This window comes from Orycteropus afer, unplaced genomic scaffold, assembly GCF_000298275.1.
Source record: "Orycteropus afer afer isolate SDZICR_OR568_19922 unplaced genomic scaffold, OryAfe1.0 scaffold01004, whole genome shotgun sequence".
Lineage (NCBI taxonomy): Eukaryota > Metazoa > Chordata > Mammalia > Tubulidentata > Orycteropodidae > Orycteropus > Orycteropus afer.
In genome coordinates, this window is record NW_006922591.1 from 209,762 (window position 1) to 224,196 (window position 14,435).

The following is a 14,435-nucleotide window of genomic DNA, read 5'->3' on the forward strand; positions in this document are numbered from 1 at the left end:
CCTTCCGGCTGCAGGGGGCGCTGCGCCGGCCGCGGCCGCAGCTCTTGGGAAAGGCCCGGGGCACGTGGCCGGGACGCAGCTCGCGGCCGCCAGCGGATTCCGCGGCCCGTCCGCCGAGCCCGCTCCGTTCCGCTCCGTTCCGCTCCGTCCGCCGCGCCCGCTCCCTTCCGCCCGCTCCGCTCCACCCGCTCCGCCCGCGCCGGCCCCGCGCGCAGCCATGGCCGACGCGGCGCCCGCCCCGGTAAGCGCCTGGCCTGGGAGAGCCCGCCCGGCCTGCGGCTTCTTCGTTCCGCCCGGTCCGCCCGGGCGTCCGTCTGCCGGGCCCCAGGCTCGGGCTGTGCGGCCCACACGCGGGCGCCCGACGGCGACCGTGGTGGCGGTGCGCGGCCTGCACCGGCCACCTCACGCGGGGGACAAGCGCGCAGGGGCGCCACCGACGTGATGGCCGGCCGAGACCCAAGCGCAGGACGACTACAGTCTGCACTTAGGCTTGTGGGCGGCCCTCCTAGCGGGCCCGCAGCGCTCACAGCGGCGTCCCGGTGATGGTTGCATCTCGCGAAGTTCTCGAAAGCTCGGGTTTGCCGGGCGCTCCCAGGGGAAGGCCGCACCTTCAGCCGCTGAGTTCGGTGCGGGCGCCCCAAGGAGGGAAGCCCAGGGCCCACTTGCAGCCCCTCCGCTCGTCCCGCCCGGGCGTGCACGCTCACTCCTTGGCTCAGGGTCCTAGGAAACTCCCCCTACAGGACAGACTGGCCCTCCACTCTGTGAGCCGTCTGTGGCCTGTGCGTTATGTCCATGCGGGAATCGTCTCCTGGGAGGGAGGTACCACCTCCATAGCTCCCTGTATCCTCATGGGGCTTTGCTGTAGGTGTTTGGGAAAGGCGGTTGTTCAGCTGGTGAGTCGTTCATTGCGGGGACGAGTCCTTTCTGAGCCCAGGGATGCAGAGGCCCTCCTCTGGAGACTGGGAACACACGAGGGACTCGCTCAGACCCTGTGGGGCAAGACCACAGAACCAGCAAACAGAGGCATCGCAGAGCATGAGCGCTGGGAAGGACCGGAGCGTGCGTCGGGAAGGTGTGGTGTGAGTGTGTTGAAGCTGAGAAGGAGCCAGGCTGCAGGATTGATGGAAAGAGAGCAACAGAGGGGAGAGCAGGGTGCGCCCTCCGGATGCCGGGAGGCCGGTGGCCGGAGTGTGGTAAGCAGCGGGAGGTCTGAGGGGCTGAGGGTGATGAGAGTTTGGATCAACTCTGTTCCCAGGCACTGGGGACAGAGAATGAAGGAGGGGGTGGAAAAAGAGCCCCTGAACTGTTCCCTGAGCCAGAGCCATCTGGCCGCGGGCACCACCACCGTCCTCACTGTCGCCGTCAGCCATGGACCCGAGTTACCAGATCTGTGTTGTGCTGGGTTCTCACTGCTTCCGGAGGATCGTGTCGCCTAGTTCTCAGCACCGTGCTGGGTTCGCTGCTGTCGAGTTGGCCCCCAGCTCAGAAGGCCCAGGAAAAACAGGATGCGTCTGGCCCTGCGACATCCCCGTGAGTGGATGTGGATCAGACCGTTGGGATCCACAGGGTTTTCAGTGGCTGCTTTTCAGAAACAGATGGCCAGGCCTTTCTTCCTAGCCTTAGACTGGGAGCTCTGCCGAAACCTGCTCAGTTTCACAGCCACACACGAGCCTTCTCTGATGGACGGGTGTGGCTGCACCGGGGAGATGCACTGGCCGGGAATCAAACCTGGGTCTTCCTCGTTGTCAGGTGTCCTGACTCATAGCAACCCTGTGTACGACAGAACGAAACAGTGCCCGGTCCTGCACCGTCCTCACAATCACTGCCATGCTTGAGCCCACTGTCACACCCACCATGTCATTCCAGCTAGTTAAGGGTCTTCCCCCTTTTTGCTGACCTTCTACATAGAATGATACCCTTCTCCAGGGACTGGTCCCTTCTGACATGGTCAAAATACGTTGAGATGAATTCTGGTTGTTCTCACTTCTAAGGAACATTCTGGTTGTACTTCCTCCAGGATGGACTTGTTCATTCTTCTAGCAGCCCCTGGTACATTCAGTATTTTTTGCCAACACCACAATTCACATGCATCAGTTTTCCTGTGGTTGTCCTTGTTCACTGTCCAGCTTTCACATGCATATGAGGCTATTGAAAATACCATGGCACAGCTCAGTCCTCAAAGTGGTGTCTTTGCTCTTCAGTACTTTGAGGAGGTGTGTTAAAGATGTCTTCCACGGGGAAGGCGACAGTTCTGCCACAGGCCCGCCAGCGTCCCTCTCCCTGATGTGGGGGCCGCATTATGAATCTGTTTTCTAGGTGTGGGAGTGAAGGCAAAAGATGAAGAAATACAAAACACTTTGGCCTCATCAGCTGGTGAGGGCAGAGATGCACGTTGCACCCGCGCTGTGCTCCACGGCCTCCCTGGCCAGCCTTGTGTCCTCGTGCTCAGGATAAAGATGGGAGGCCCTTGTCCCACATGACACATGCCTTTGTCTCAGATCATGTGTTTTCTCCTCTCTCACCTTGGTCCAGCTGGTATCTCCTGTCACTGGGGCTGGATTCCTTGCTGGCACTTGTCATCCACCCGGCTGTCCACCTGACTGTCCCTCAGGACCCCAGATGCCCTTCTGAGGTTCCATTGGAGGGGACATTGTATGGCTGCAGTCACATCTCTCTTTTCTGTTCTGGTGAACAGGCTGCAGAGGGGGACGAGCAGACCGGGGACCAGAGGCCCTTGACGCCTGCACCGCCCCAGCCAGCTGCTGAGAAGGGCTCCTACCTGTACTCCACTGAGATCACGCTCTGGACCGTGGTGGCTGCTGTCCAGGCTGTGGAGAAGAAGGTGGACTCCTGCCTGTCCCGCTTGCTGACTCTGGAGGGCCGCACGGGGACGGCCGAGAAGAAGCTGGCCGACTGCGAGAAGACGGCCGCGGAGCTCGGGAACCACATGGAGGGCAAGTGGGCCGTGCTGGGGACACTGCTGCAGGAGTACGGGCTGCTGCAGCGGCGCCTGGAGAACATGGAGAACCTGCTGCGCAACCGGAACTTCTGGATCCTGCGGCTGCCCCCGGGCGGCAAGGGCGAGGTGCCCAAGGTCAGCTCGTGGGCCTCCTGGGGCGGGGGAGCCAGCGCGGCCCAGCCTGTAGGCGTGCGTGTGAGCGCGTGTGGCACTGTGGTTCCAGGTGCCCGTGACCTTCAGTGATGTGGCCGTGTATTTCTCTGAGCTGGAGTGGGGACGGCTGGACGAGTGGCAGCGGGAGCTCTACAAGCACGTGATGCGGGGCAACTACGAGACGCTGGTCTCCCTGGGTGAGACTGGGCCGCGGGACCGGGGCCTCTGGCTGTAGCTTGACGTCTGCTGTTGTTGCTTTGCTCTGCCTGTTACTGGGGGCATCTCTGCATCTCTGTGGGCAGCGGGCTGGCAGATATCTGGTCCTGACCTAGCTTCTCCCGTTCTCTACACAGACTATGCCATCTCCAAGCCTGACCTCCTCACCCGGATAGAGAGGGGAGAGGAGCCTTGTCCTGAGGGCCAGCAGGGCCAGGAGGAGAAGGAGGTGGTGTGCCCAAGGAAGCCGGGATCTGGTGAGCGTGGCAGCACGTGGGGAGAGTTTGGGGGCACACAGCGCTGTGGCCCAGCATGCCTGAGCTTCCCGATGTTCCCTGAAGCCCCTCTGACAATCCTGGTAGGTCAGGAGGCATGCCCTGTCAGGGTGATATATGGCATAATTGCCATGTCTGCATGGGGTCAGGATGCTTACTTCTTGTGGTTGTTGGGGCTAGTGGCCAGTAAAAGTAGAAAACATGGAGGTAGAACAGCACTGTAAACTTCCTGAGGGTCATCACCAGGCTTACCAGTGGTCAGGGTCTTGCCACACTTACCACATCCATTTTTCCTTTTTTTGAAAACATCTGCAATGCCATTATCACAGCCAGCAAACACTCATCCATTGGGTCCCAGGCTCAAGTGTTTTCTGTAGGGACCCTGATTCTAGCCAGCCAACGTCCACATGCACAGTTGGCTTCTGGGTCTCTTGAGTCTCTTTATAAAAGCCTGCCCCATTGAAACAGCTCTATTGAGATATAATTAGCCTGCCACACAGTTCCCCCAATGCAGGATGCTGGTCACCACCTCATGGTATGTAACACACCTGCCACACAGTTCTCCTGTCTGAGGGTGTCGGTCACCATTTCTCGGTTTATTTGCAGATGTGTGCACCACTCACCACAGTAACTGTAGGTCACCTGTGCCCTTCTCTGGCCCCAGCCCCAGGCATCCACTTATCGTCTTGTCTCTGGATTGGCCTGCACCAGAGATCTTACGTGAATGTAATCTCACAGTATTTTTCTGTTCGTACCTGGCATCTTTCCTGTAGTTTCATCTTTGCAAGTCTCACCTGTATCATAACCAGGATCAGGGCTTCATCTCTTTTATGGCCGAGTAACACTCCATCGTATGGCTGGACCACGTTTTATCTGTTCACCTATTGATGGACCGACCCTCTATCAGTTATTCATTAACTTTTTTTTTTTTAAAGTTACTGTTCTTTGGGTGCAAATTTACAGAGCAGAATTTGTTTTACATTCAACAGTTCATGTACGTTTGGTTTCACTCCCCGATTACCATCCCCAACCACAATGCACTTTCGTTCTCTCCCTCCCAGTGACGCCCCCCATCCCTGTGCCCTTCTTGGTTATGCACTCCTGTGTATCCTGCTTTCCCTCCGTGTGAATGCTGCCCCTCTGGTGCCCCTGGCCAATTGCTCCAAGGGGTGTGTCTCTGCAGAGTAGGTGGGTGCATTGCCCTGAGTTGAGTGTTCAGCATGTAAGTCTTTGTACTGTTGGGCTAGAAGCCAGTCCTTGGGAGTGAGTCCTGTCCCAGGCTTGAAGCGTATCCCAGGGCCATAGTCCATCTGACCAGTAATTCTGGTCGTTATTGGGTTTTGCATTTTGTTCCACATTTTTCCTCCCACTCTATCCAGGATCTCCAGTTTTGATCCCTTCCTGAGTGGCTGGCTTTGGTACTTGGGCACTATCTGGTTCTTTTGGTCTCAAGGTCCATCATTTCCTTGGGCTAATTGCTTCCAAATGCCCTAGATTTTCTTCACTCTTCTTCACTTCTGACGAGAGGAGACCATTAGCAGCATCTCAGATGGCCCCAGTCGATACTCACCACAGTAGGTTGTAGAACAAGATTTTTATATACTTTGTTGTGCCAATTGAGCCTGGTGTCCCCCAGTACTATGGTCCTGAGTTGGCAGGCCCGGTGGTTCTCTCTCCCAAGGTGTTTGGCTGTCTCTGAGGGATTACTTCAACTTCTGTTGCTTCTGTAATGATTGTGGTTATTTTGTATCACTAGTATCTGTATAGGAGCTCTGGTAACATAGTGCCTAAGGCATTTGACTGCTAACCAGAAGGCTGGTGGTTCAAACCACCAGCCACTCCTTGGAAGGAAGATTGGACAATCTACTTCTGTAGTGATACCACCTTGGAAACCCAAGGAGGGGTCGCTATGAGCTGGGTCCGACTCGACGGCAGTGCATAGTATCTGTACAAGATTCTCCTTAGCTGAGTCTATCATTGGTTTAGGGTGCATTCTTTTCACTGACCCCCATCTGATCTTCTCAGTTGTCTATGCATTTATCTATAGCCTGGTGTTTGGTGTTAGTGCTAATGCAGTATTGTGCATATACTGGTATTAGCCTCTGTCTGTATGTGCACATTTCAGTGTCCTTCCTTGACTTTTCACGGTCACTTTTTAAAAATATGTGCCCTTCTGTATGTAATTGACTTATTTAAATCAGCATAAATGTCCTCCAGATTCATCCATGTTGTGAGATGATTCACATATTCTTCAATGTAGCATAGCAGCATAGTACTCCATTGTGTGAATGTACCACAATTTGGTTATCCATTTATCTATTGATGGGCATTTAGGTTGTTTCCATCCCTTTGCTATAGTGAATTGTGCTGCAATGAACATAGGTGTGCATATGTCTGTTCTTGTCCTGTCTTTCACCTCTTTAGGATATATTCCTAGTAATGAAATTGCTGGTTCAAAGGGTATTTTATTTTCAGTTTTTTAAGGAAACACCATACCATTTTCCATAATGGTTGTACCATTTTACAGTCCCACCAGCAGTATATGAGAGTTCCAATCTCTCCACAGCCTCATTAGCCTTCGTTATTTTCCGTCCTGTTGACCTTTGCTATTATTGCTGGGGTGAGATGATATCTCATCGCTATTTTGATTTGCATCTCTATAATGGCTAATGATCGTGAGCAATTCCTCATGTGTTGTTGGATGCCAGCATGTCATCTTTAGTGAAGTGTCTGTTCATGTCCCTTGCCCAGTTTTGAATTGGGTTCTTTGTCTTTTTGGTGTTGAGGTGTTGAAGTTTTTTATAGATATTAGAGATAAGTCCTTTGTCAGATGTGTCATAGGCAAATACTTTCTCCCAATCTATAGGTTCTCCTTTTACCCTTTTGGAGAAGTCTTTTAAGGTGCATAAGAATTTAATTTTTAAAAGGTCTCAGTCATGTAGCTTCTCTTCCACTATCTGTGCATTCTGGGTTATGCTTGATAGTCTATTTATGCTGTAAATTAGGGTCCCTAGACAGAGTGGCAGGGAGCTCAAGTAAGGGGAGTGACACATTCTCCACTCCACAAGAGGCAAGAAGCGGGGGAAAGAAAAGCTGTGGTCCACCACACCGAGGGGCAGGGAGCTCAGGTAAGTGGAGGGATACATGCCCCACCCCCAACAGGCAGGAAGCGGAGAGGTTTCGAACAGCTAAGGGAGACAAATTTGTCAGTTTGTTGTACTGTGGTGGCTTGCATGTTGCTGTGAGGCTTGAGGCTGTGCCACCAGTGTTTCAAGTGCCAGCAGGGTTGCACATGGTGCACAGATTTCAATGCAGCTTATAGACTGAGACAGATTAGGAAGAAGGAAGAGGCCATCCACTTCTCAAAGAATTGGCCAGGGAAATCCTTATGAACAGCAGAGAAACACTGTCCGATACATTACTGCGCAACTTTATGAATAGCCTGGAAACGTTGTCCAATGCAGTGCAGGAGGACGTGCCCCTTAGGTCAGAAGGCTCTCAAAATATGACTGGAAAAGAGCTGCATCATCAGAGTAGAACCAGCCTTACTGACATGGGTAAAGTAAAGCTTTCAAGACCTTCATTTGCTGAAGTGGCAAGACTCAAATTGAGGAGAAACAGCTGCAAACATCCATTAATAATCAGAACATGGAATGTATGAAGTATGAAACTAGGAAAATGGGAAATTTTCAAAAATGAAATGGAACGCATAAAGATTGACATCCTAGGCATTAGTGAGCCGAAATGGACCAGTTTTGGCCATTTTGAATCAGACGACCATTTGATCTACTATTCCGGGAATGACAATTTGAAGAGGAATGGTGTGGCATTCATCATCACAAAGGATGTTTCAAGATCTGTCCTGAAGTACAATGCTGTCAATGATAGGATAATACTCATATGCCTACAAGGAAGACCAGTCAATACTATGATCATTCAAATATACGTACCAACCACCAAAGCCAAAGATGAAGAAATTGAAGATTTTTTTATCAATTTCTGTAGTCTAAAATTGACTGAACATGTAATCAAGATATGCTAATTATCACTGGTGACTGAGATGCAAAAGTTGGAAACAAAGAAGAATCAACAGTAGTTGGAAAATTTGGCCTTGGTGAAAGAAATAACATTGGAGATCTCATGATAGAATTTTGCAAGACCAATGACTTTTCATTGCAAATACTTTTTTTCAACAACACAAATGGCAGCTATACATGTGAACTTCACCAGATGGAGTACACAGGAATCTGATTGACTACATCTGTGGCAAGAGGCAGTGGAAAAGCTCAATATCTTCAGCCGAAACAAGGCCAGGAGCTGACTGTTGAACAGACCATCAACTCCTCTTATGCAAGTTCAACTTGAAGTTAAAAAGAATTAAAACAAGTCCATGAGAGCCAAAGTATGATCTTGAATATATCCTTCCTGAATTTAGAGAATAGATTTGATGCATTGAACACAAATGACTGAAAACCAGAAGAATTGTGGGATGACATCAAGAACATCATCCATGAAGAAAGCAAGAGGTCACTAAAAAGATGAGAAAAGAAGACCAAAATGGATGACAGAAGAGACTCTGAAACATGCCCTTGAGTGGAGAGTAGCTAAAGCAAATAGAAGAAATGACAAGATAAAAGAGCTGAATAGATTTCAAAGAGCAGCTATAGCAGACAAAGCCAATTATTATAATGAAATGTGCAAAGACCTGCAGTTAGAAAACCAAAAGGGAAGAACACACTTGGCATTTCTCGAGCTGAAAGAACTGAGGAAAAATTTAAGCTTTGAGTTGCAATATTGAAAGATTCTGTTGGGAAAATATTGAACGATGCAGGAAGCATCAAAAGAAGATGGAAGGAATACAGAGTCACTGTACCAAAAAGACCTGGTTGATCTTCATCCATTTCAGGAGTTAGCATATGATCAAGAGCCAGTGGTACTGAAGGAAGAAGTTGAAGTTGCACTGAAGGAATTGGCGAAGAACAAAGCTCCAGGAGTTGACAGACTACCCATTGAGATGTTTCAATGAATGGATGCCCCACTGGAGGCACTCACTTGGTTATGTCAAGAGATTTGGAAGACAGCTACCTGGCCAACTGACTGGAAGAGATCCATATTTGTACCTGTTCCAAAGAAAGGTGATTTCACAGAATGTGGAAATTACCGAACAACATCATTAATATCGCATGCAAGTAAGATCTTATGGAAGATAATTCAAAACTGGTTGCAGCAGTATGTTGACAGAGAGCTTCCAGAGGTGCAAGCTCAATTCAGAAGAGGACGCGGAATGAGGGATATTAGAGCTGCTGTCAGATGGATCTTGGCTCAAGGCAAAAAATACCAGAAAGATGTTTACTTGTGTTTTATTGACTATGCAAAGGCATCTGATTGTGTGGATAATAACAAATTGTGGATAACATTGAGAAGAATGGGAATTCCAGAACACTTAATTGTACTCATGAGAAACCTGTACATTGACCAGGAAGCTGTCATTCAGACAGAACAAGGGGACATTGCATGGCTTAAAATCAAGAAGGGAGTGTATCAATGTTGTATCCTTTCCCCATACTTATTCAATTTATATGCTGAGCAAATAATTTGAGAAACTGGACTATATGAAGAAGAACATGGCATCAAGATTGGATGAAGAATCATTAACAACCTGTGATACACTGATGACACAACCTTGCTGCTGAAAGTGAGGATGACTTGAGGCACTTACTGATGAAGATTGAAGACTACAGTCTGTAGTATAGATTACATCTCAATATAAAGAAAAAAAATATAAGTGTACTTATAAGCAGCATCATGATAACCGGAGAAAAGATTAAAGTTGTCAAAGACTTCACATTGCTTGGTTCTACAATCGACGCCAATGGAAGCAGCAGTCAGGGCATCAGACGACGTATAGCACTGGGCAAGTTGGCTACAAAGGACCTCTTTCAAGTGCTGAGGAGCAAAGATGTCTCCTTGAGACACAAGCCATGATATTTTCAATCGCCTCATATGCACATGAGAACTGGACCATGAATAAGGAAGACCGAAGAATTGATGCTTTTGAGTTGTGGTGCTGGCGAAGAATGCTGAAAGTACCATGGACTACTGAAAGAACTAACAGATCTGTCCTGGAGGAAGTACAGCCGAAATGCTCCTTGGAAGTGAGAATGGCCAGACTTCATCTCACCTACTTTGGTTATGTTGTCAGAAGGGACCACTCTCTGGAGAAGGATGTCATGCTTGGTAAGGTGGAAGGGCGACGGAAGAGGGGAAGGCCCTCAACGAGATGGATTGACACAGTGGCTGCGACTATGGGCTCAAAGATAGCAAGGATCATGGAGCTGGCACGGGACCAGGCAGTGTTTCGTTCTGCTGTGCGTAGGGTCGCTGTGAGTTGGATACAACTCAGCAGCACCTAACAACAACAACTCCATGGTCCCTCCACATGGCTTGCATCATTTCTCCTCCCATCAACACTGTAAGAGTCTTCCCCCAGGCTTGCCAACGGAGACCGCTGTAGGAGTTCAGTTAGCTGAGGGAGGGACGTGTGGTTTCCATTGTAACAGCAACAACCCTCCTGTTCTGAGTGTGGCTGATGTCTTTATATGTTTGAGGGCCATTTTCACTTCTTGACCTAGAGGGCTTGTAAAAACACATACTGTGGAACTGCTGATCAGAATCTTGGGGGTATGCCCCGGCTAGCCCGGTAGAGGAACTGGTTTGGGAGGTCCTGCTGTGTTGCGACCTGCCCAGTGTCTCTTGGACAGGAGGATTCTGGCCAGAGGCCCGTCACTAGCTAGACATCCACAGCACCCTGGGTGGGCCTGGTGTGATGCCCCAGGGCCCCTAGGACTCTGCCTCTAGTTGTCCCCAGAGGGTGTTCTGGTGGGGACTCCAAGGGGCATCTCCTGACCACCTGCAGCCCTCCATATGGTCCTCTGCCTCTGGTCTCTGTCCTAAGGCCTCCCTCCAGACCCAGAGCACACACTCAGCCCAGCCAGCCCAGCCCAGGAGGAGCCAGGAGCAAGGCAGACTTGTGGGCACCAGCGGGCCTCAGAAACAAGAGTGACACCTCCTGGGCCATGCATCGGTGAGTGAGGACAGCCAACACGGCAGCAAACGGTGTCAGGATGTCCCTGGTAGGAGGCACATGGCACTAAGTAAGAGTTCTAGAGGTGGGCGTGAGAGCCGGCTGGGCTGGCAGGGCTCGCTGGGGTAGCTGGGGCAGGCCTTCAGGGCAGGCAAGGCTGCAGCAGGGTGCTTCTGCGTGAGTATTTGTCTACGCAAAGCCATGAGCTTCTCAGGCTGGGAACCTCAGTCTGGCCGTAGGGGTGTGCCTCAGGTTGTATGGTGGTCACAGTAAATGGAGTGACATGGTCCCAGACTTGTGGTTCCTTAGGAAGTATCCCTCGCCTGCAGACCTACCAGGGACTCTGGCTCTCGCCCTCCTTCCGGCATTTTCTGTCTGCCTTAATTAGAAGGCTGATTCTGTCCGTGCTTGGACAGGAACAGGATGTAGCCCAGAGGCCACTGCACATACACTGGGCACCTAACACTAAGAGCCTGTTTTCTGTTTCAAGCCTGGGTGCCTTGCTGCCCCAGCCTCTGCTGCCGCCTCTCCCTGCTGGCCAGATGTCCTGTGCCTGGCTTTATGAGCTCCCTGAGGTGGAGGGAACAGTACCCCATTTGTAGGGACCTCCTACCCCAGCCAGGGTGCTGTGGGCCCCTGGAGCAGGAGCGTTGGGCCCTTCTCAGAGGAAGGCAGCATCCTTGTCCCATCTCCAGACCATGTCACTGTGCCCAGTTGGGCCTCCCAGCCCAACAAATCCTCTAGGGTTTGTGAGGGCAACAGTCAGGAACTGAGGGGCCCATGGTCACACTGCCCATACAGCTCCCTTCTCCCCACTGAGTGGGTACTACAGCCCCCAGACAGGCCCTGGGAGCCCCTTTCCTTGGCAGGTGGCTGCATGTGTTCAGGGCCTGCTGCAGAGGGACAGGCCCATCTGGCAGTACCAAGGAATGGCCTGATGGTCTCTCTCCCACAGGGCCACTGGCCAGCAGCCATATTTTGTCCTCGATTAAACAAGAGGAAGAGTCCTCTGGTGAGGAGTCACGCACCTCCTCGCCCAGGGAGAACTTGTCTGACATGGGACCAGGTGAGTAGAGGGGTGGCCTCATAGTGTACACACAGGCTCCACACGGCCTCTAGGGAGTGTAGCAGGTCCCACAACTGGCCTAGGGGTGGCCAAAGGGGACCCAGCAGTGGACTTCCTCCCGGGCAGGCCTGCCCTCCCTAGCACTGGTCAGCGCACAGTAGGCCCACAGGTGTGCGAGCCGGCTGGGAAGCTGCTGCTGAGACCAGCTGCACTCCCCTAGGACTGTGACAGGCAGTGCCCTTCTCTGGGGTTGGCCTTGTCTCACGCTCTGCTGAGCACAGCAGGCCTGGGTCTATGCTGCCTTTGTTAAAGCAGTCTTACCCCTGAGGAGCAGGGAACCAGGTGCTGCTCTGGCCCGAGGTCTGGTTGTTTCCTGCCTCCCTGGGCTTGGTGGGTGGTTGAGGTGAACCTGGGACTCAAAAAATAGACCCCAAACTCAAGAATGCCACTGTGTGCCCCGAAAGCACTCAGGTGTTCCCCGAGCACAGAGGGACTGCTGTGCACTCTCACGGCTCTGTAACTGTAGGGTGAGCTAGAAACGGTCGGGCCATTTCTCACAGAAGTGAGGGCTGCTGGGTCAGCAGAAGACAGCAGAAAACCAGGGCGCCAGGCAGTGGGGGCCTGCCCTCCGAGGGGCATTGGCAGTTAAGTGGCTCCCTCCCCACAGCAGCCTGGGTCCCTGATTTCAATTCCTGCTTCAGCATGTGGTAACATGGTCTTGGAAGCTGCTCATGGAGGCTTGGAGACTTCCATCAGAAATGTGCAGGTGGCAGGGCAGGCATCAGCGCAGAGCAGACTGCAAGGTGGCAGCTGAGGTGGGGGCACCTGGAAAGCAGAGGGGAGGGCACTGGGGTGTCAGTGAGCAGAGGGGAAGGTGTTGGAGCCACGTGCTCTGGGGTCGCCCAGAGAACAGCAGTTTGGGGACTTGGGAGAATGTTCAGCATTCCAAATAGGGTTGGGGCTGCGACTCTCCTTCCTAGCTTGGGACCTTGGTGACTGTGTGCTGAGCCTCAGGTAAGCACCCACACCACCTTCACCTAGGCCAGGCCCACCGCACCACAAGGAAGGAGTACTGGACGCGTATGTGGGGGGGTGGGTCTCTAGACCACCAGCTTTTTCCATAGCCCGGCTGGCCGCCAGCCCACGACTGCTGGTGGGCCACAGCTAGCCATCAGAGCTGGCCGGGGGCCCTTCGCCAGCATCTCTGGCCCGCCCCCCTCCCCCGCCTCCTTAGCTGGGTCTGCCCCCCTCTGCAGTTTGTAGCTTGGCCCCTGGAACAGGCCATCTGAGTAGTGACCTCTTCGCCCTGTGCTAACAAGCAGGATAACCTCACTGAAGGCCTGGTGCCAAATGGGCAGGCCCCACCCTGGGTGCCAGGAGGGGACCCCGGGAAGGTGGGGCAGAAGCCTGGTGCAGGCAGTTAGAAGGCCCGGGTAGGGTCCGGGGATACTTGTGGGGTCAATGGCCATCTTTCACCAGGTGGTGGCCGCGTGATCAAGACTGAAGCCCAACCCCACGGTGAGCTCACGCCAGACCGGCTCTTGCGCGAGTCACCTGGCCAGGCCGAGTGTGGAGTCGCCAAAGGGCCCAGGGACGGAGCCGGGGGCCCAAGCCAGCATCGCAGCGGCAGTGTGCCAAGGGTGAGGCTGGGGGCCGCGCACGCTCCTGGGGCCTCTGGGGAGCCACGGCGCGTCCTCTCTCGCCGCCGCCAGCGAGCCTTCCCCTGCCCAGACTGCGGACAGAGCTTCCGCCTGAAGATCAACCTGACCATCCACCAGCGGACCCACGCGGAGGACGACCCCGGCTTGGCGCGCTGCACTCCGGCCCCCGCCTGGGGGGACGCCCACCCCGCGCTGGAGCCCGGCGAGGTGGTGGGCGCCGGCCCGGTCATCCGCTGGCTGCCCAGCGAGCCCGCGGCGACCAAGGTGTACCACTGCAGCGAGTGTCTGCGCTTCTTCCCAGAGCGCAAGAGCCTGTTGCAGCACCAGCGGCTGCACACGGGCGACGGCCATGGCTGGCCCTCCTGCCCCTACTGCGGCAAGGCCTTCCGCCGGCCTTCCGACCTCTTCCGCCACCAGCGCATCCACACCGGTGAGCGGCCCTACCGCTGCCCGCAGTGCGGCCGCGCGTTCAACCGCAACCACCACCTGGCCGTGCACATGCAGACGCACGCGCGGGGCCAGGTGGGCCCGCTTTGCGCCGCGCCCTCGGGGACCCCGGCCCGGCCGCGGCCTCGGGCCTGTGGCCCGGAGGAGGACCGGCCCCCGCCTCCCGGGCCCTTCGCCTCCCCCTGACCCTCCGCAGAGGGAGCTTTAGGCCTCAGTTTCCCAAGTTGGTTCCGTCTTGCAGCCCTCCCACTGGGAGGCATTTCCGGTGGGCTTTAGGCCGGCACCGGAGGGCCACACTGAGGTCCCTCGCGTGGGCCAGGGGCGCGGCCTGGGTTTTGGTTTTGTGCAGAGGTCTTGTGCCTGCGTCACCGCGAGCAGCTGCAGAGTGGACGGCCGATGGGCGGTCTGGAGAGGAGGCACTGCGGTTCGCTCTTTCTGTTTGGAAACTTTCTTTTTTCCGTCTTAATAGAGCTATTGGTGTGCTTTTGTAAATACTGTGTGGTGCAGAGCTCCGAGGGGCAGGCCTTGGGAGATGAGTGCAGCCGGGTGGGTGCTGCTGGGACCTGAGACCTCC

The 14,435-nt window shown here is 53.8% G+C and overlaps 1 protein-coding gene across 1 annotated transcript; it reads left to right on the forward strand.

Moving 5' to 3' along the window:
• The first annotated feature begins 217 nt into the window (after nucleotides 1-217).
• On the forward strand, nucleotides 218-14,047 carry LOC103212559 (protein ZNF783). Its single transcript, XM_007958527.1, has 6 exons — nucleotides 218-241; nucleotides 2,696-3,094; nucleotides 3,183-3,309; nucleotides 3,466-3,585; nucleotides 10,559-10,687; nucleotides 13,233-14,047. Exons 1-6 carry the CDS (start codon nucleotides 218-220, stop codon nucleotides 14,045-14,047), a joined length of 1,614 nt encoding a protein of 537 aa, XP_007956718.1.
• The last annotated feature ends 388 nt before the right edge of the window (nucleotides 14,048-14,435 follow it).